The sequence below is a fragment of the Pungitius pungitius genome, chromosome 10 (assembly GCF_949316345.1).
Source record: "Pungitius pungitius chromosome 10, fPunPun2.1, whole genome shotgun sequence".
NCBI classification, from domain to species: domain Eukaryota; kingdom Metazoa; phylum Chordata; class Actinopteri; order Perciformes; family Gasterosteidae; genus Pungitius; species Pungitius pungitius.
This window is the reverse complement of record NC_084909.1, coordinates 5,180,788-5,200,553: the sequence shown is the minus strand read 5'-3', so window position 1 is coordinate 5,200,553 and position 19,766 is coordinate 5,180,788. Positions and strand designations below refer to the sequence as shown.

At 49.6% G+C, this 19,766-nt stretch overlaps 1 protein-coding gene across 3 annotated transcripts in view; it reads left to right on the top strand.

Annotated features, from left to right (window-relative positions):
• Positions 1 to 19,766, top strand: part of igsf3 (immunoglobulin superfamily, member 3) — a 57,568-nt gene that overhangs the window by 18,591 nt on the left and 19,211 nt on the right. For all 3 annotated transcript variants that reach the window (XM_037487902.2, XM_037487901.2, XM_062565113.1), the window contains 2 exons: positions 14,592 to 15,011; positions 17,898 to 18,284. In XM_037487902.2, coding sequence (XP_037343799.2) covers positions 14,592 to 15,011; positions 17,898 to 18,284 — 807 coding nt within the window. The remainder of the gene's footprint in view (positions 1 to 14,591; positions 15,012 to 17,897; positions 18,285 to 19,766) is intronic.

Here is a 19,766-nt window from a genome sequence, read left to right as displayed (position 1 = left end):
TGTGTGACCCCCCCCCCCACCCCCCCGCTGGGAGAAGAGTATCTCTAGTTAAATGAAATTAATTTTCCTTTTCTTAAGGCGTTATTCCTGAGGCCAAAAGGGTCACCTGTCGTTTCTCGGGCCGCACCGCTCCGTGCTCCGCCGAGCCGGGTGTGTTGCATTCGTATCCGCGTGACTTCCTCCTACACATCAGATTGCAGAAGAACAGGACAACAGGCGGACGTCGTGGCTGTCCTTTATCCTACGCGCCAGCCTGCGCGCGAGCGAGCGAGCGAGTCCCGACAGCAGCCGTCGCTCTCGCTCACGAAGCCGTCGCCGTCTGCATACTGTCCCAGAAAGCACCATAGGAGTCACCGGGCTGGCGCTGTGCGCGGGTCAGAGCCGCCGCGCGTTGGCAGCCGTCCTCCGTTTCCCGCGGCAATGCAGTAATGATGGAGCCCGGAGAACAAAAGCCTCGGTTGCATTGTCAGACTGAAGTGTTCACGTTTCTCGCCGTGAATCACCGTCACTGTGGACAGGAAAAAGAACAAAAATGCTCATCATCGGATCTTTGACAAAGAAAAGTTTTGAAGAAGAAGAAGAAGAAGAAGAGGAGGAGACAGATGGCGTGAAAAGGCAGGGGTGAGGAAATGGGGAAAAGAGAGGAATGGGTGGCAGCGTTGGAAACGGTTTGAATAGAGTGCGTGACCAATAAATGATGAGCTCTACCTCTCGACTGCAACGGGATTGGTTACACCTCCCCGAGGCGGTTACCCACAATGCAACTGGAGCAGTGGGACGGCGTCTTTTAAATAGTGTCTGCCCGACGTGACTCCTGAGGTTAATGCAGTTACAAACGGCCGTGCAAGTTCTAAATGCAATTAGCCAGCGCAAAGTGAAGAGACTGAGGGAGAAAGCGACAGAGGGAGCAGACTAGAGATGAGACCTAAGGATCTAAATCACTGAAGAAGGGGAAACCCTTCTCGGCCAATCATTTTCAGAACAAACACATTCCTTTTTAGTCCCAGTTTCTCATTACATTCATAGCATTCATTTAATTTGTCTCCACTGGAAGTCTTTGAAGCGATGCCTTCCCCTAAGGTCAAAAAGGCACTTTTGAGTGAGTGTTTGCGAGGTGTGTGGTAAAGAACAGCAGTCTTGATTTTTCTTTTTCTCTTTTTAATCGCATAGTTGAGCCTCTGTGCAGCCAAACATAGAAAGACGGGCTAAATCGTGCTGAGATCGGCGTTATTTTGTGCCCGTGCGCGCCTGTTGGATTTGTTCTTTCCTCACACGGGAGCCGGTGCTGCCGAGTTGCACTCGCTTCATTAGACGGACCCAATGTGGACTTGTCATATCGCATTCCATCTGTTACGCGGGTTTTTGACACACGTGGGGGGGATGAGGGGCCCTCGTCCTCTCGCTCTGTCATCGTCTGAATCCTCCTCGCTCAATCGACCCCCCCCCCCCCCCCCGCCCTCCGCAGTCGATCCTCCGAGGCGCGACGCTTCGCCCCGGCGCCGGTCGTGCAGGTTTATTATATGGGTTTGTCAATGCAGCTGTTTGTCGAGCTTCATCACAGGAGAAAGGGTGAAATAAAGCGCATAGCCCCTGATTGTGGACGGGGAACCTGCGATTGAATAAAGCCAGAGGAAGGAGGAGGAGGAGGAGGATTCTTCTTATTTAAGGAGCCGAACACAGCGGTGAATTGTGTCGTCAAAGAGGAGATTCAGTGGGACTGGCCGCAGGAAGCTGAGCGACGCAGAGCGGATGGATGGATGGATGGACCGGGGGAAGTTGTAGCTCCGTGTCTGTCGGCATTGATTGGAAGCAGAGGCCTGTGTCTGACTGTAGCATTTAATCCCCCCCCCCCCCCCCCCCCCGTCTCTCTCCGGCCTCACCATCACCTCTCTGTTTCATTTACAATTACATTCCTTAAAGCCGCGGACCAAGCAGGGCTCCAAATGGAAGGAGATTGTATCTCGCTCCGGCCATTTCCTTTGCACATGTCACCTGGGGGCCTCCTGCTCGATGACATTAGGACGCGCCGTGCACACGCACACGCAGGAACGCGGTCACGCAGCGCAGCAAGCTGTCGGTCTGGCGACGCGTCGCATGTGCAGAAGAGTCGAGTCGGAGCGAGGCTCCCACCAGAAGGCCCTCTTGCTACTGAACACCACTGAAGAGGGCTCCGAAAGCCCAGCGGATCACTTCGGACAACGGCTGAATAGAGCCTGCAGTGAGGTGAGTGAGGCGCACACCTTGATACGCAGGGAAACGCGCACTGTGCTGTGTGTACATGTGTCGTTTTGGGGGGAAAAAAACCGTGGTGGGTTCAGGGGCTTCAACGTGTGGGTGGAAAGAAAACAAAATGCATTCCAAGTTTGAAATGTTCACACTGAGGTCTCACGAAGATTTTGGGCAGTTTTAATAAATATATATTGGAAAGCCCGGTGGACGAAGCGCTCTGAATGCGGCTGTGTAGGTGTTTTTTTTTTCCTTGTGCAAAATGCCTTGTGGTAATAAGGGGGCTCCCTTCTTTCTAGTGTTCCAGTTTTATTATTATCTAAGATTTCACAGTGGCTGCTGTAGACAATACACACACACACACACACACACACACACACACACACACACACACACACACACACACACACACACACACACACAGAAGGCTAACTTTTCACAGTAGGTCTGTCCCAATTCATTGACAGCAAACGTAAAAAAACATCAAATCTTTGTAGACTCTTACCATGTACAGTACTTTATTACTAATAACACAAATGTCAGTTTACACAACTTGCACAACCTGGAGAGCAGTGTATTATTTTCTGTTTCAACTGTCCATAATTTTTTTTTTTGTTACGAATCTTTTCCTAAATGGGTCACCTCCTATAATGGGCTACAGACTTTTAGCCCATTATATAAACGTTGATTTCTTTAGCTTAGCTAAGCGCTAACCCTCGGGGCCCCGCTGCCTCTTCTTTGCCAGATTAACAGAACGCAGCCACAGTTTGAATATGAATTCCGCATGAATATGGATGCGCTTCTAACGAGTGTTTGTGCTCACGTCGTCAAATTGCATGCTGGGAGCTTTCAGTGCAACGGCCCGCAGGACTCATGCGGTTGTGAGTGTGGTCCAGGACACTCGCGCGCGGTTTGACGTCGGTGGCTTCTTTTGAAGCCTCATCTGAGCACAAGGGGGACTGACGTTTTATTTATTTATTTAATCTCATTCAAACCATGGATCAGATAACACCTTCTTGACAACCACACACACACACACACACACACTGGGCATCAGAGTCCATTGAAATCTAGAAGAAGAAGACGCACTGATTTTGTTCCCCCTCCAGGGGGTTATTTAAAAATGTATGGACCCATTACAACGCTACGGTGCACACGTGAGCACGCTCTGTCACGGCCATGGAGATGAGTGCTGTTGGTATTGTTCAAGGCAAACGGGCAGTTTTTGCAAAATAGACTGGTGGTTGGCGTTGATGTAGCTGTTGGGGCAACACAGCTGGCTGAGGTTACAAGCACATAATGAGCTGCACTCCATTTATTGGCCCGCATGCTAATTGTTGCATTGTTGCAATGGCTATTGAACCCTATCAAATTAAGAAGGGGCAGCAGGTACAATGTTAAATATCCATCAGGTGATGACCAACGCATCACAAAAATGCCGCAGTAAATGCATTTCAACGCCTTTTTCGGGGGGGGGGGGGGGGACTTTCTATGTTTCCGATGCTTTTGCTGCATTCAAATGTAACAGAAACTGGGGTTCAGCTGGTAGACACTATTAATTCCACAGTTATTTAGTGCAGCCATACTTTTCCATATCGGATCCATTGTGGAGTAACTCCTGAGAGAAGTCGCCCCCCCTCCTCGCCTTTTCCTGACATGTGCCTGTCAGCTGGGGCCGTTGATACCGGTTTAAATATTAGCATCACACCCACGTCATTAGCATGTTAATCACAGCCTCGTTATTTGCAATGGAAAGCAGAGGTTTAGTTGGAACATCTGATGTAATGGATTAGAGTGTGGGCCGCTGGTGTTGCACTGGAAAGGCGGGGGGGGGGGGGGGCGGGCGAGCTGACGACCCTCAAGCTTTATCTCGGGGACACGCCGCATTGTAAAACCCGTGTGTCCACAATTCAATACGGTACAGATATCGGCACAGCTTTAGAGGGGACTTTTTCGTTAAGGGGTAAAAAAAAAAGCGGACTTATGTTTTCACCTGTGCCCCGGTGCCAGGGGGTCCGCCTTGGGATGTGGGTGCAATGATGAGAGGGAGTGTGTGTGTGTGTGTGTGTGTGTGTGTGGGGGGGGGGGGGGGTGCGGTAGTCATATGCCTAATTGCCCTCCGTGCTGGCAGCTCCGACAGACAGTTGCTGGAGCTACAGTCTATTCTACAGTCCCCCCCCCCCCCCCCCCCCCTTAAAGACACTTTCTCATACGCCAACACACACACACACACACACCTGCTAAGACTGCACCTCTGGCCAGCTTCCACTCTGCAATGTCCCCTTACAAAGTGGTACTCTGAAGCTTGTCGTTTTGAGCTCATGCATAATACAAAGGGATGTTTTATATGACTGAGTTCCCTGGACTCATTTTGCCGTTGCTCCTTTTTTTTTATTTTTATGGAGAAGCCAAGGGGAACTGGCAAGAAGACGAGGCTTTGTGTGCTGATTAAAACACAGTGATATTTTTTTGTACGGTTGTCTTGGACACGTATACACACACACACACACACACACACACACACACAGGGCTGGTCAGATGGCTGGGGCCGTAACTGGTGCCGTCCTCAGGGAAGTCTTTAATTGGTCACCATGCTTCGCCATCTGGGGCCGTGGCGACGGATGGAGGGATGAAGGGAGATGGTGGGAGCTCCTGCAAGGGGTATACGGACAAATAAGGGGGGAGGGACAGTAAGTGCAGCACAGGGCTGAAGCTTATTAGTTTCCACACTTGCACTTCCAGTATTATTAGAAGCATAAGATACTTTGACATTAAGTCTCTGTGTGTGTGTGTGTGTGTGTGTGTGTGTGTGTGTGTGTGTGTGTGTGTGTGTGAAGAGAGAGTTTGTGTGCCTGAGCAGTAGGTAGACGGCTTATTGCATGTTTGTGTGTGAATATGTGGTGACTGTGGTGTGTAATTGTGTGTGTTAATGCTGATGTTGGTAGACTGAGCCAAACACTGCACATGTGCTAACAACCTCCAGGACAGCAGCGATGGAGAAGAGACACACACACACACACACACACGCACACTCGGTGGTGGCATCTGGATGCATTTCTCTGTTTGTGAGTGTTTGCTGTAATTTAAGTTATTTGGATGGACGAGCAGCCGTGTGACGGAGGAAGTGAAGCCCCGGAGCTGAGGAACGTAGGAGAACCAGAGAAGGGGTGGGGGGGGGGATGGAATATTTCATGTGTTTAGGCATGATGAGTAAATCTTTGATGCTGTAAAGGATTTCGGTGAGCGATAGCTTTGCACACAGCTCTTCTCAAGTGCTCTTAGGAAGATTTGTCTTTCATACTCCCACCTCTCTCCAGAACACCCCGCCTCTCTCACGCTTTGCCTCATAATCTCTCGCTTACTCTCCCATCTTCCCAACGCGCTCACTCAGGCTCATTTCCTGGCTGGGCCTCAGTGAGAGAGGTTGTGTCACACTGCGCGCGTGTGTTCGCGTGCATCTTGGTTAAGTGTTAAATCGTCCTCTTCTACCTTCTGTGTAAACAGCGTCTCGTATTTAAAAGCTTCTCACCTGCGGATTCGTTTCTTATCGCGACACGGCGCCTTTTTGACGGCGCGTCTCCGCACTCCTGCTACCATAACGCAGCTCTCCTCCTCGCGCTGCCCGTCTGCCTTTCCTTATCCCACTTCCTCTCGTTCCTGATGTTTTATTTATAATGTTGGAAACATGCATTTCACAGCTCAGCACATAGTAAAAAATACCATGCCGGGATAGTGTTTTTAATTTATTTTATTATTAAGTCTGTGTGTGTGTGTGTGTGTGTGTGTGTCCCTCTTGGGACTGTGTATGTTGACCCAGTCCAGCTGAGTCGGGAGGAAATGACTGGGAGCAGAGGGGAGTACCTCGGCCACTTGTGTGTACCGTACCACTGTGAGTGTGTCAGGGAGCAGCTGTCCCCTCAAGCTGGACTAGCTGTGAGTGTTTTGGGGAGGGGGGGGCGGGAGGGAGAGATTTTTTTTTTTCTTTTTCTCTGATGTGGCTCTCATTCTAACTTTGGGTATAATGAGCTGTAATAGCCACAGGGGCCCAGCTCAACGCTTCATACACACAGATGTTGCTCCCTTTACTACTTCTATGCCCCCCCCCCTATACTTCGATAGAAAAACGAGGGGTTGTTGTTTGACTGGCAGGTGGAACACAAGCTGGTTTGAGAGGGATCGTCACTGGGTAAAACGTGGCAGCCGGTGTACAAAGACATGGGAAGGACAGGCTGCGGGGGGAGGAATGCAGAATAAGTGATAATTGGATGCTGACAAGCTACCTTTTCTGAAGAAAAACAATCACATAATGTGGTGGAGAGGTATAGAGGGAGGGAGGGAGGAAGGGAGGGAGGGAGGGGGGGTGTGGATTGAGAAGGAAAATGTTAGAGGCTGAAGAATTAAAGGAGACAGGAAAGAATGCTTCAAGAGTCTTCTATTTAATCAAGAGTCCTTTTCCTTCCTTCCTTCCTTCCTTCCTTCCTTCCTTCCTTCCTTATAGTGCAGGACACACACACACACACACACACACACACACACAGGGGGCCTCACTGTCCCTAACGGAAAATCTCATAACGCCGTCCGTAAGAGCTCTCGCATCCTCTCACCCCTGCCCCAAACCCCTCCCTTATTTCTGTTGTGTGTCTTTTCGCGTTTTCCAGAAGATTGGATGTGCGGAAACCTGAAAGTGTGAAGAATTCCCCCCCCCCCCTGTAGTGCCTCATTACAAAACGCAAATAAAGACGCGTTTGTTTTAATGTTGTTGTTTTGAATGAAGGGGTTTGCGCTGTTGCCGTTATGAGATCCAGGTATCAGCTTTTTGGTCGTGCACAGAGAACACGGCATTGTAGAAAAACTCACCGCGCACAATTACCGTAACAACTAATTCTACAGTTGTTGATGACCAAATAACGTATCTAATCAACGTCTGGCATTCTGCCGATTAAGGTTAATTATGCACTTGCAAAGTGGTCCCAGATCCTTTTTGGTGTTTTTATTTACATTGATGGATATGATTTACTTGTGAACATGGCATTCATGCCCGTGTGCCTGGAGCATCAGTCCAAGTCAAAGTCACATCTGACAGCCTCGCAAAACCCGTACGTTCGTTATCTGGTGCAAAATAACTCAGAGTGAGCACACGGCGCTCTCCGCATGCAGACTAATGAATACGCTGTTTTCCTCATTAAACGCGAGGCGTACGGAGGCATTATCAGCACGACGCCCCCCCCCCCTTCCATCGAAAAGCTTCCTCCAATTACATTCAACTAATTGGTAATTACTGTTATTTTTCAAATAATTCGACTGAACTTATTGATATTTGTTCCTAATATACTCAATGGGTGGAAATCGTATTAAAAATCACTAATCCATAACTGGCAGTTGGTTTAACCCCTCCTTGTCCAAGCCGAGCTCAGCAGCTATCAGCAGGCCTGTGCAGCGCGGGGGGGGGTCCACGTGACGCAGATGTGTGCACGGGGCTCCTGTAGGAGTGATGCGCCGCATTTTAAGAGTTTGGAACCCCCCCCCCACACACACACACACACACACACACACTGCTGATAACAGCCCCGCTAAACATGCACACACATTTACTGACCGCTGCTGTGACTTCAGGTCACCAGTTCTTGTGCAATATTGGCAAAAACACAGTGTATGCCTAACACATGCACATTCATACACGCTCTTTTTTTTTTTTTTACTCTATTTTTAATTATCGTTTTATTTTCACATCTGTAGCTTTGTGGGAGGAGGACTTAATTAAGAATTGAGTTGTACACAGTATCCTGTTAAACTGTACACACGACAATAAACACCTTGAGGAGGAAACAATACGTGTTGACAAACAACGTTTTGTCATCACGACCCTTAATCAGCGGCCTCGTTGTCCCGCTGGGTCCATCCGCTGTCTCCGTGCACACACACACACACACACACACACACACACACACACACACACACACACACGGAAAGAGGCAGATGTGAGGGAGTGGTATGCACGTATCTGAGGCGCTGTAAGGTGCCGGGCTCCCATCATATCTGTGTGTTCTATTATGGATGGACCCCCTGCTGCGGACCTAGAACCGCCGTCTTTTTTTTTCTTTTCTTTTTTTTTTCTCTCCACTCACTCCTTTCTTCTCCGTTAAAGAGGACTCCAGGGCTTGATACTTCCCTCTTTTTTTTTTTCTAGTGCTACTCCGTGTCCTTTTCTGATTATCAGTGCGGCCTTTTGGGGATGGCTTGTAGACCTCGGCTCATCAGAGTTCGCTTTGCTGGCTGCTCGTGGTGTTTTGAATGAAGACCTTCTTGATTTCCCCGGGTCTCTTGAGGAAAGCGCTTGCTTTGTGTTATTCGGGGCGCGTGTTCGTGAATGAATTTCGGGCATTAAATTAAGAATGACTGGTATACTCGCCAGATATCGGCTGTAAAGAGATACTTTTTTTGCATTTCCTGCAGAGGAATCATGAAGAATGTGGGCGGTGGGTTACATCAAGTAAAAGAGAGCTGTATTTTTTTTTTGTTTAGTTTTTCTTTTGTCTTCGTCCCTCACCTCGTTCTTCTTCCTCCTACTTCACCCTCCTCTCTCCCAATTTCCCGGTTGAACCTCTTCATGCCTTTATTCTGACTCATCAAAAGCTCTCCTGGAGAAGAACAAAGGAGTGGAGGATGTGTATGGCAGGATAATAGATCATAAGTATGAAAAGGACGGATGTAGTCCTGTTGCTTCATGACCCCTAGTGCGCCCGCACGTGTCCCGGCCGGTGATGAGGCTGGACTCGGGTGAAGTGGAGCTGAAGATCTCTCTCTGTATTCCTCTCGGTTTCACAGAGTAATTAACAATAATTACCCTTCTGGCTTTGCCGAATGCCCATTTGCGTGGGAGCGACACAAACACGGCTATTTATGGCCGTAGCACTAAAAAGCAGCAATCATGTCAGCTGCGGTTGGCCCATCTGCAAAAGCATCGGGAATGTCACATGATACAAGAGTAATGTGGTTACTTCAATATACTTGTGTGTTGATTTGGACTTTTGTTCTTGCTTTAGATTTGTCCTCTCGGTTCTAATTATACAATAGTGTTTCAAACAGTTCAGAAAATGTGTGGTTAAACTCAATAATGCCCTTCATCCCCCCCCCCCCCCCCCCAGCGCTGCCTTACATGGTTACAGGGAGACAATGAAATAGGACCAGCTGGAGCAACAGATTGATGCGTTCAAAGGTTTGTCGGACACCAAAACGCCAACACTGCCGTTAAAACTTAAAAACCATGATCTTTTAGAAAAGTTGTCCAGAATGGCAACTATTTACACTTGTAAATATGTAATGTGTTAAACAGTTGTTTTGGCCCGCATGTACGCGAGGGCTCAATGCAGCGAGCGTTAAAGGAAACCTTGAGACTAGTTCATCCTGGTTGCTGAATGACTCTGAGTTGAGTTCTTTTACCCTTGTATACCGGTCCCTGCGCTCACTATTGCTTTTGTTGATGAATTATTCGCACGTTTTTCCCCTGGAAGTTTCCATAATCTTTTGGATTGACTTTGCATCAAAGGGGGCTCCCCGTGGAGGACGTATGTCGACGATAATCCACATTCTTGCCCCTGTTGTGCAGCAAGTGGGATCATTTTAAAGCAGTTTCTGTCGACTGCCTCGCTCTTACTGTATGTTACACTTTGCCAGCAGGCGCACTGGATTTAAATACACGTCGAACGAGGAACAATCGTGGATATTGTAACACACCTTTGACATTGACCTTCATTCCGATTGGCCAGCAGCCAGCGCAAAATATTTGATGCTTCTGACCGAGGCGAAGCTACCACCAGACTCTGTAGTAAAAAAAAAAAAACACTTTTTTTTTTCTTTCTTTTTTTTGGTGTAAATTTGCATTGAGCTCTTATACTTTCAAATAGGCTCACAGACGTATAGCGTACGTGCACAAGCACAATGAGACGCCATCTGCGTGGGTGCTTACATGTGTTGCTCGCGCTGTTTAAAAGCAGAGGGCTTCTTCTTCTAGCCAGAACATTTGGTACGACCAGAGGGCAGTGTGTAAATCTCCCCTGTTCATCTTTGGGAAGGGAAAAAAAAACAACTATTATCGTTGTTTGACAACCGTGGATCCACACGCAGCCCTTTGATTTTCCCGTGGCTCCTGCTTTATGTGGGAGAAAAATCGTTTTGCTTTGGCAGCCTCGATAATCAAGCACACTTTTTAGTTTTGAAAGGTTTTCGTGCACGCAAAATGTTTTCGGATCAAGCTTTGGGAAATTATCTTCCCCTCCTCCTCCTCCTCCTCCCCATGTCGTCGTCTTGGCAAAATCTCTTTTCCTCCGTTTTTTTATTTGCGTCCTCGCGCGTCCCCCACACTTCCATCCCTGTGTGGCTGGACTTTAAAGTTTCAGCCAGAAGGATGACGGCCGCCGCTCACCTCGCAGGACTCAGAGAGCGGGGGGAGGGGGGGGGGGGAGGAGAGATGGCAAATGACGGGAGATGAAAGCACCGATTGCAGATATGAGGTGGAGCAAGAAGCGAGCTTAGAGATTCATAAAGGACTCACAAGCTTGTGTGTCGCGCGCGCCGCGTGGGGGGGGGGGGTTTAAGCACAATGACACCAGCGTGTTTTTCCCGTCCCCGCACACGAGCCGCCAATTGGAAATGCAAAAGATTACCTGATTTATCGGCGAGACGCGTTTTTATTAATCGCTTCTGCTTCCCAGAGACGGTTGTCTCTGCTTGCGAGGATGCAAAGCGCGGAAAATGACTCTGTCTTCCTCAAAGTCTTTAATTGAAATGTATTTATGTATATTATGGTAATTAAAACAGGCTCATTGAGTAAAAATGGCAAACGTTTTCCAGTTGTTGTTTTTTTTGCGTGGTGAAATATGTCTTTTGAATTGGTGGAAAAGGCCTCCTCGAACAGACTTTGTCTGGCAGCTCTGCCTCTGGGAGCGAAATGAAGTTCATTCATTGAAATGTCCAAATATATTTATGATGTATAGAATTTGCTCTCATGGTTATTTGAATTTCCAAGTGTTTACTCTTACATTATGGTAATACGAGCTGGGAAGATTTTGCTTCTGCACACACACACACAGCTTTGGGGCTGAGAAAGTGGCTGAAGATTTGCCTCAAACCAAAATGAACCAAAATCATTTGTGTGTGTGTGTTTCCATTAATCTTTCCGTTAGGTACACAATCAGGAAAATGATGGTCACTGACCCTCCACAGCAACTATTTATTGCAGCGGGATGGCGTTTGTGTGAGACTGGCTCAAAACAATCGTCCAGGCCCATCGGTATCGCGACGAGGGAAATACGTTACCAGGGGCAACGGCGTGGCTTATTGCCCAGTTCGTAATCATTTTCACAACAACGGAGGTCTTGGCCACACTTCCTGTAATGGGAGACGGTTTTGGTCTTTCAGTAGGATTTGTTCATCAAGGGTTTGGTTATAAGGTTTGGCCACAATCAGTCAAGAAAGGATTGGTCAAGACACTGTCCCCACAAGTGGGGAAAGTGAGTCCCTGTGTGTTTGTGTGCTTGCCAGAGAATGCCATCTCATCCTGTGCTTAATCCTTCCCAGATTGAGGTCAGTGGGGCTATTGGAGGATCTCTGTGTGTTTACAACTTCGGGCCTGACCCTCTGAAATGCTGAGATTGGCTAGTGCTTTCTCACTGCTTCTGTATCGAGGCCCATCTGTATGCAGGGATCTGATTGGCCCGCAGGTATTGAGCCAGAGTGAGAAGTTTTTATTGTCTTCATAAGCTTGCTGACGGACAGGAAGAATCAACCGAATCAGTCGTTTTTTTTTTTTAACTGTACCGGAGGGTTGGGACGTGGGTGTGGGGGGGGGGTGGGGTGTAGATAGCGCCGCGTGGGAGGGTTGCCATGGCGACGGCAGGTTGTAGCGTAGGTGTGTTGTTGTGGTAACGCTGTGTGTCTACGCCAGGCTGCCGTTCTCTCTGTTGGCAACACGGGGTCCTCGAGGAACAGAATCTGGCTCTTATTGAAAATTTAACTTTTGTTTTGACCTGCTTTCATAGACCGAACACATGGTGTTACAAGAGAACTTCGGGGCTGTAGTATATTTGGAATGATCGATTAAGAATATATTCTCATGAAAAAAAAAAATGATGTCATCCCACAATCGGCTGCCGTCTCGACTCCGAAACGAACCCGATGGGCTCAAAGTCCTCACACGAGACGCGTGTGAATGAAACCCACTAAGCCGTCCGCCACTTACCAGCGTTTGGCATCTCGGAGAGAGGTGCAGCTGTGTGTGTGTGTGTGTGTGTTTGTTTGTGCAGTTCTGTGAACTGTTAGCGGGTGGTGGGGGGGGGGGGTCGGAGCGGCACCCCGCTGTTTCCCTCGGGCCAGTTAAGAGACCTCAGTGAAGAGGCAGCAGGCAGACGATGGCAGTAAAGAGGGTGTTTTTGAAGAGAGTGTGAGTCGCTGAAACCATTAAAGGTCCTTCTGCCTGCAGCGGTTCCTGGCCCTGCTGTTTATTGATGATATATTATTATTATTGATTGTTTATTTATTTAAGCAATAAGGTGTGAGTGGAAGAAAGGTATAGTTTATTGACGATACAGTACTGCCTCGAGGAGCTTATTGCTTTTATATATATATATATATATATATACGGTTGCCAGCCACCGCTTTATGAGTAGTAAGCTGAAGTTTGTTAGCCTAGCATCAAGAGTTTGATTAGCTAGGAGCTCATCTCCCTGTCTCCTAATATGCGCTTTCCCTGCAGCCGATTGTGAGAAACCAGAATCCCTCACTTCACTAACCAGACCCTTTTTTTTGTATTGCTCGAAAAACCCATTTATTTGGGATACGCGTATTTGCGAAACAATAACTTGAGATCGTATCATATTACACTGAACATGAGGAGATGATATTATTGACGGATTATCACCTGACAGCTGGAGGCATTAGCGGGGTCTGATTGCGCGGCCTAAACCTATAGGGCTCTATTCACAAACACTAATACAGGCCTACAACTCCCACGCTAGTCGTTTCATCGCACAGTCAGAGAGTCAGATGTATCCGAGCAATAGTTTCATTGCTGCCCTTGACTACCATTCGCCTCCCTTGCCGCCAGACCGTTTATCTCTCAAGGTAATGAAGAAGTGTTTAGGAGCGTGGACTCAGTCAGAAAGTGTCGGCATATTCGAGATTGCTTCCCACTTTTGCTCTGGAGTGTTTTCTTTGGGCCTTGGAGCGTCTGCACGTAGCACCGCGTCTGCAGCGTCTCATTAGGGAGCCACTTTGTCTGACCCACCGGATTTCACACTTTCCCTTTCTGCCACTTATGCTTTTAAGGTTGTTTATTTCTTTGAATGTCTTCTCATGCTCCCAATAACCAGATGTCGAGCCTCTGCTCTCCGCCGCCTCCTTCATTGGAGGTGTCTGTTTCTCTGTTCTCGTGCTCCCCATCTCTCACTTTAGCTCATGCTTTCAAACCCAGAGACACACAGATGCATGTAGCGTATGCTTTTTCTTTTTTTTATTGAGAGAATGATGGCTGGAACAACTTTTTTTTTTTTTTTTTTTTGTTGCTGAATCTCCGTTTCTTCACAGCAGCCGACTGACAGAGAACAACAGACCCCATACTGATTTGTAGTCTTCACAATGACAGTCCCTTGAGAGCCTCAATAGCCAAACCTCACGACAAAGCGCCACGCTAGCATTAACCCACACAAAAGCACTTCAGTTTTTCGGGGGGCTTCTAAGAAGAGCTCACAGTCATCAGCGCATGGCAACGCACGAAAGGTTCTCTTGGCAACACTCGCTCGATTCCTCCGAGCCGAGCCGAGCTTAAAGGGTTGACTGCTGTCCGTTGTCAACACTGCCGTATTGCATCTGTGAGGCGTTGGGTACGTCTAATGCAGCCTCAACCGGGGGGGGGGGGGGGGGGCTAACAAGGTAGCAATCACGTCCAAAAACGTTTTATTGCAAAGTCCCAACCTGGCTCCCTTTGTCATTCAAGTTTGGCAATCTTAGGTAATGTCTCTCTGATCCGCACACCGTCGTGGTATCCCAAAATAGTCCCTTTGCAGGCCGCACATGCTTATTCCCGTTAAAGTGTGCAGCAGTGTGTTCGGCTCGCTTTTCTGACGCGGCTGACCGCACCCCCGCCATCGACCATCTGGCTTCAAGTCCGTCCTCTGTTCTTGGTTGTGTTGCAGATGGAAGAGCTCGGATGAATAATGTATCGCTGCTTGTATATTCGGTATGCGTGATCAAAAAAATTGCAATTGCACAGTCTGAAGTTTGCCTTTTGTATAAACACATGAAGTCCAATCCGTCCTAAAACCCCCAAACGGCCTCCACTTGTTCTGATCGACTCCTCTCTCTGTTTGCAGTCATCGCCGACTCGCTGACGGTGACGGCGCCGGCCCAGACCCTGTCCAAGGTGGAGAGCGACACGCTGCAGCTCACCTGCGAGGTGTCCCGGACCACGCTGCAGCACACGCACTTGTCCGTGGGCTGGTACCTGCGGTCCCCGGAGGACGCCGCCGCGCCGCCCCAGGAGCTGGTCACCTTGTCCCGGGACTTTGTCCTGCGCTCCGGCGGACCCTACCGGCAGAGGATGGCGGCGGGGGACCTCAGGCTGGACAAGACCAGCGCCACCTCCTACCGGTTGACCATCCACAAGCTGCAGCCGGTGGACCAGGGGCTGCTCTACTGCCAGGCCGCCGAGTGGATTCAGGACGCCGACGACAGCTGGTTCGCGATGACCCGCAAGCAGAGCGACAAGACCCAGCTGCGCATCCAGCCCACCGGTGAGTGAGTGAGAGGGAGGGAGGGAGGGAGAGAGGGAGAGGTAAAGGATGCTGCTCAGACGCGCATGGGTGGGGGGGGGGGGGAGGAGTCCTCTGATTGCTGATCAGTATCTCACGCTAAGCTCATTAGCTTGCTAATAAGGGCTTAGCTGAGCCTCCACAGACTGCCCTGCTTTTGTGTTTGTGTCTGTCTGATGAGCGACGTTACGAGCAGCAGGCGGAGGAATACGTCGAGCAGCTCCGCACAGCGCGGAGACGTACGACTTCCGAAATGTACAATTTCCCAGACAACAAGTGGCCCAAAATGATTTCATTTTTCCTTTTTTTTTTTTTTTTTTTTTTTTTCAATCCCCCTTCTCTCACAATTACACCATTCTAGTCCGTGCCTGAGTGAATTAGTGAGATAAATTGTGCGGTCGCCAACTCTGAAGGAGGGGATTGTCTAATGGGGAGGCGACCGGGAATTGTACAAAGTGAGGGAGGAAGCGGAAAGGGGGGGGGGGGGGCAGACGGAGGGGTGAGTCGGGAGGATTGTACGATGACGGTATGTGAGGGAGAAAGAAGGAAGGGTTTGTTGGAGGCTGCAGGACCTCGCACGATCGCGATCTAATAAGCCGTCCGAGTCGAGACTCGATGGACCAGAAACAAAAGGCGGCTTTACGGCTCCTCCCGTGTTCTCACAACCTCCCACCCGACCCCATCGCGCTCACCGCGCCGCATCACGCACACTTAGAACCCCCCCTTTGTGTGCGCCCAAGACGAGGGGCCACGGAGATGGGCGATAAACCCTCCTTTGACATTAGCTGAATTTTCCAGGGCGGAGCGCGGTGACTCCCGGTGTCTCTCGTGCCGGTAAATCACTTCCAAGCGGAACCGTTTGGCGTCTCTCCATTAAGCATCTGGCCCGCCGTAGGCCGACGCAACTTGACGGCGCCCCCCCGGGATGGCGCTGCGTGGATAAGAAAGCCGAGTGGAGAGTCCCGTGCAGAACGGGGCTTTTGTCAGATGAGTTCCCGCTACTTCAGGGAGGAGACGAACGGGCCCGAAGAGCTCCCCTCTCGTCACTCTCTGTCGCCCCCCCCCCCCCCCCCCTCTCTCATCCATAATGGATGGCGGTGTTGTTACGCGACAGGGAGAATACATCAGAGTGGCGCTCCTCTCTGCTCCGGCTCGCCCCGTGGATCGCTTTGATTGCTACTCGTGTACTCGCTTAATGCATAATGCGGCCGCAGCATTAACACCTCGAGGCCCAACCCGTGTACCAGATGTTGCGACGGACGGCGGGAAAATAACTCAGGGTGCCGCTGTTCCTCCATTAGAATCCTATTATAAAAGATGGTGGATCTCAAGACGGCCCCCGTCAGTCGCTAATAACCCCGAGCAGCCAGCATCAGAGAGAGGAGCAACGGGCAGAATCCTAATGTACCCTTCGCTCTCTCACTCTCTCTCTCTCTCTCTCTCACTCTCTCTCTCTCTCTCTCTCTCTCTCTCTCTCTCATCACCTCTCATTTTCTGGCAGTCATGTCACATAACGGAATTTTCTTTTCTCCTCTCTGACTGTCTCCACTGTCCTACCTCCTCTTTGGTCCTTCTCCTCGTTTTGTTCTTCACCTTTAAACCCTCGCACATGCAGGACCTGTGTAGGGCTTTTTATTCCTCTCTTCATCCTCTAAGCTGAACCCTCCCTCTTTTAAAAATGCCCTGGTTAGAACGGGGACGCTGAGTGCTAACCAATCCTTGTCGAATCAGGTCACAGCCCTTTTAGACTTACTGTTATTCTTTCACAATCAATCCTATAACGCAAGGTCTCGCTGTCCTTGTAGGTAGAGCACGCCATATGGACCTTTCACTTCACCTCTGTGGCGTCATGGTGCATCTAAGTGTGCACTAACGGTGGTCACCGTTAAAAAAAGAATAGTGTAGTAATATGGTATAATTGATGGTTGTTCAGCACCAATTACACACCCGCCTATTGCACTTCTGTGATTGACAGGATATGCTGTTTGTCTTTTAATACTAAGTGCCCTCAGTATTCCACCTCACATGGTGTGTGTGTGTGGATGTCGATATTTGGTGTGTGTGTGTGTGTGTGTGTGTACAACAATATCCTCCCACCGCTATATTCCTCTGCGCGGCGAAGCTCTTTACCAACGGCAGGCTTTGAACTCTTCCACGTGAGTGTGTTTTCTCAAGAAGTCTGTTTAAAGTCTTTTATAATTACAGCTCGGGGCGACCGAATCACTGAGAGGCCAAGTGGAAGTCTCTGATACATACTGTGCTTTTTGGAAATTAATACAGCAAATACAGCTGAACACACAGCCGCACGCACACACACACACATTCACGCGTGCACACGTACAAGCACACGTGCACAGGCAACCCACGCAATGTGGCCTAGTAGAAGAACTTGCACTAGCAGTGTAAGCGTTGAATGTTGTTACTGTGCAGGAGGAGGAGGAAGAGGAGGAGGAGGAGGAGGAAGAAGAGGAGGATGGCGCCCGACTCAGACTGCTAAAGAGAATTTTAATTAGACGTCTTTTTCATGGCGGAGGTGAAACCCGGGGAGGAGAAGGAGGGGAGAGATCTCTGAAAGATCAGCGTTTTACCGGAGCGACGCACTCTGTGACCTCTCTCTCTCTCTCTCTCTCTCTCTCTCTCTCTCTCTCTCTCTCTCTCTCTCTGAGCTTTGAATGTTGGATTTTCAGAAAGGGCATCAATGTCGTCTGTTTCTACGGTAACCTGCATTTAGACGTCAGAGAAAATCAACTCCTTGAAGACATCCTCCCGAGTGATGACGCTCTTTCCACTCTGTTGCTTTCTTTGAAATCAAGCCCCGTATTTGATGGTTTTTTCTCTCTCTCTCTCTCTTTCCACCCCCTCACTCAGACCGGGACTTCAGCATCCAGGTGAGCACGGAGAGACGGTCCTTCACGGCCGGTGAGCCGCTGGAGCTCCACTGCACCATCGAGGCCCAGAACGTCCCGGAGCGCTTCTTCTCGGTGTCGTGGGTCTTCAGCAGCTCACCGGTGGCCGTGGTGGGCACCAGTGCCGTGCCCGTCCTGGGCCCCGACTACGTCTCCCGCGAGGCCGCCGGACACATGACCGTGCGCAAGGAGAGCGCCAACGTGTACTTGCTCAAGCTGCAGCACCTGCGCCCGGAGGACGCCGGCAAGTACATCTGCCGCGTGACCGAGCGGGAGAAGACGCCCACGGGGGACTTCATCGACCGCAGCAAGAGGTCCCGCAATGTCCAGATCACGGTCCAGCCGCTCAGTGAGTAGTAATCTGTGTGTGTGCGGGGCCACTGGCTTAGCCGCCCCGTCCTTAGTTGTGAATTACACTAAGAACCATGAGCTTCTCGTAATAACGGTTTTATCTTCATGTAGGCCCTGCTCCTCCACAGCCTGGCTCTCAATTTTTTTTATTTTCCCCCTATCTGCTTCCCTCCCTCCCCCCCTCACTCTTTCTCCAAGGTGGCCTATAGCAGATAGCTGCATAGTCGCCATTGTTAACTGAGAGTAAGCGGGGGGGGGGGGGGGGGGGAGAGGATAATGCTGCTCTCTTTGCTGATGTGTTTCCTGTTTGAGTGGATTGCTAAGGGGATGGTAATGCAGCATTGTGGCCCTTCCCATTTCCTCGGCTGGGCTGTGTGTGTCTGTTTGTCGGGTTGGAGAGGTGGGGGGGGGGGGCACTATAGTAGGATAATGGAGAGCAGGAGAGTCTGGACTCAAGAAGGCTGAGCTAACAGCCATGAAATGAATGCGTGGAGGGAAAGAAAAGGAGCAGAGAAAGGCGCCTTGCTCTCTAAGTGCCATCTAAGTGGTTCCCCAGGCTAAATGAATGCGTTCTGCTGGGGCGGACCTCTTCAGGTGGGTTAAGCAGGGTCGGGCGGTGTATTTTATTTTTTATTTTATTTTTTCAGGCTCGCTGATCAATTGAAATATACCATCAATCACTCGAAATCCCTTCTCACAATCCATTTATCTGTCACTGAGATTTTTTTTTGCGCCCCATCACCAGTTTGGGGTCATCTTCCCCTCTCCTCTCCGTACGTACAGTATGTCCTGTCCCTTGGGGCTGGAACAGTGAGTGGAGCCAGACACCCCCGGCATAATAAAACCTAATAAGCACGGAGAAGTATTTCCTCTCCACGCAGCCAGAGCCACCTCATCCTGACTGCTCTGCCCCCACCCCCCCCGATAAATCAACCTAAAACAATGGCCCGAGCCTGCGAGAAGTCTGAATGGGAGGTTTTGTTTGTCCAACAAAATGTAATGGCTGTAATGCCCCCCCCCCCCCATAAAGGAGGTTTATGAGGTTTACACAGGATAATGGCCGTGGTTATTGTAAGTGAACTTCCGTGATATACAGCAGAAGGGGCCCCGGCAGGCGTTGTGCTCGATGCACAAACCGCTCCCTCATGGCTCATATCTCTCAAACACACACACACACACACAAGATTAGCTGAATCTCTCTAATTGGGGGAGAATTGGTAATACGGTGCGACAGGGGTCAAAGTTGATGAGTCGGTGGCAGGCAAAGGTGACAGCGAAAAGAAAATTGGAGGTAAACACCTCTGACAAATCGGGGGTTGATGGATGATTTTTCTCTGCAATGAGAGCGAGCTCACACGCCACACTAAATCTCTGTCATGCAGATAGAAAGGGCGAGTGCAAGGGCAGGGGACACAGTGAGAGGATATACTCTTGTGTAGAGGAAATGCAATCTGCAGATCACAAGAAACAAGAGGAGGAA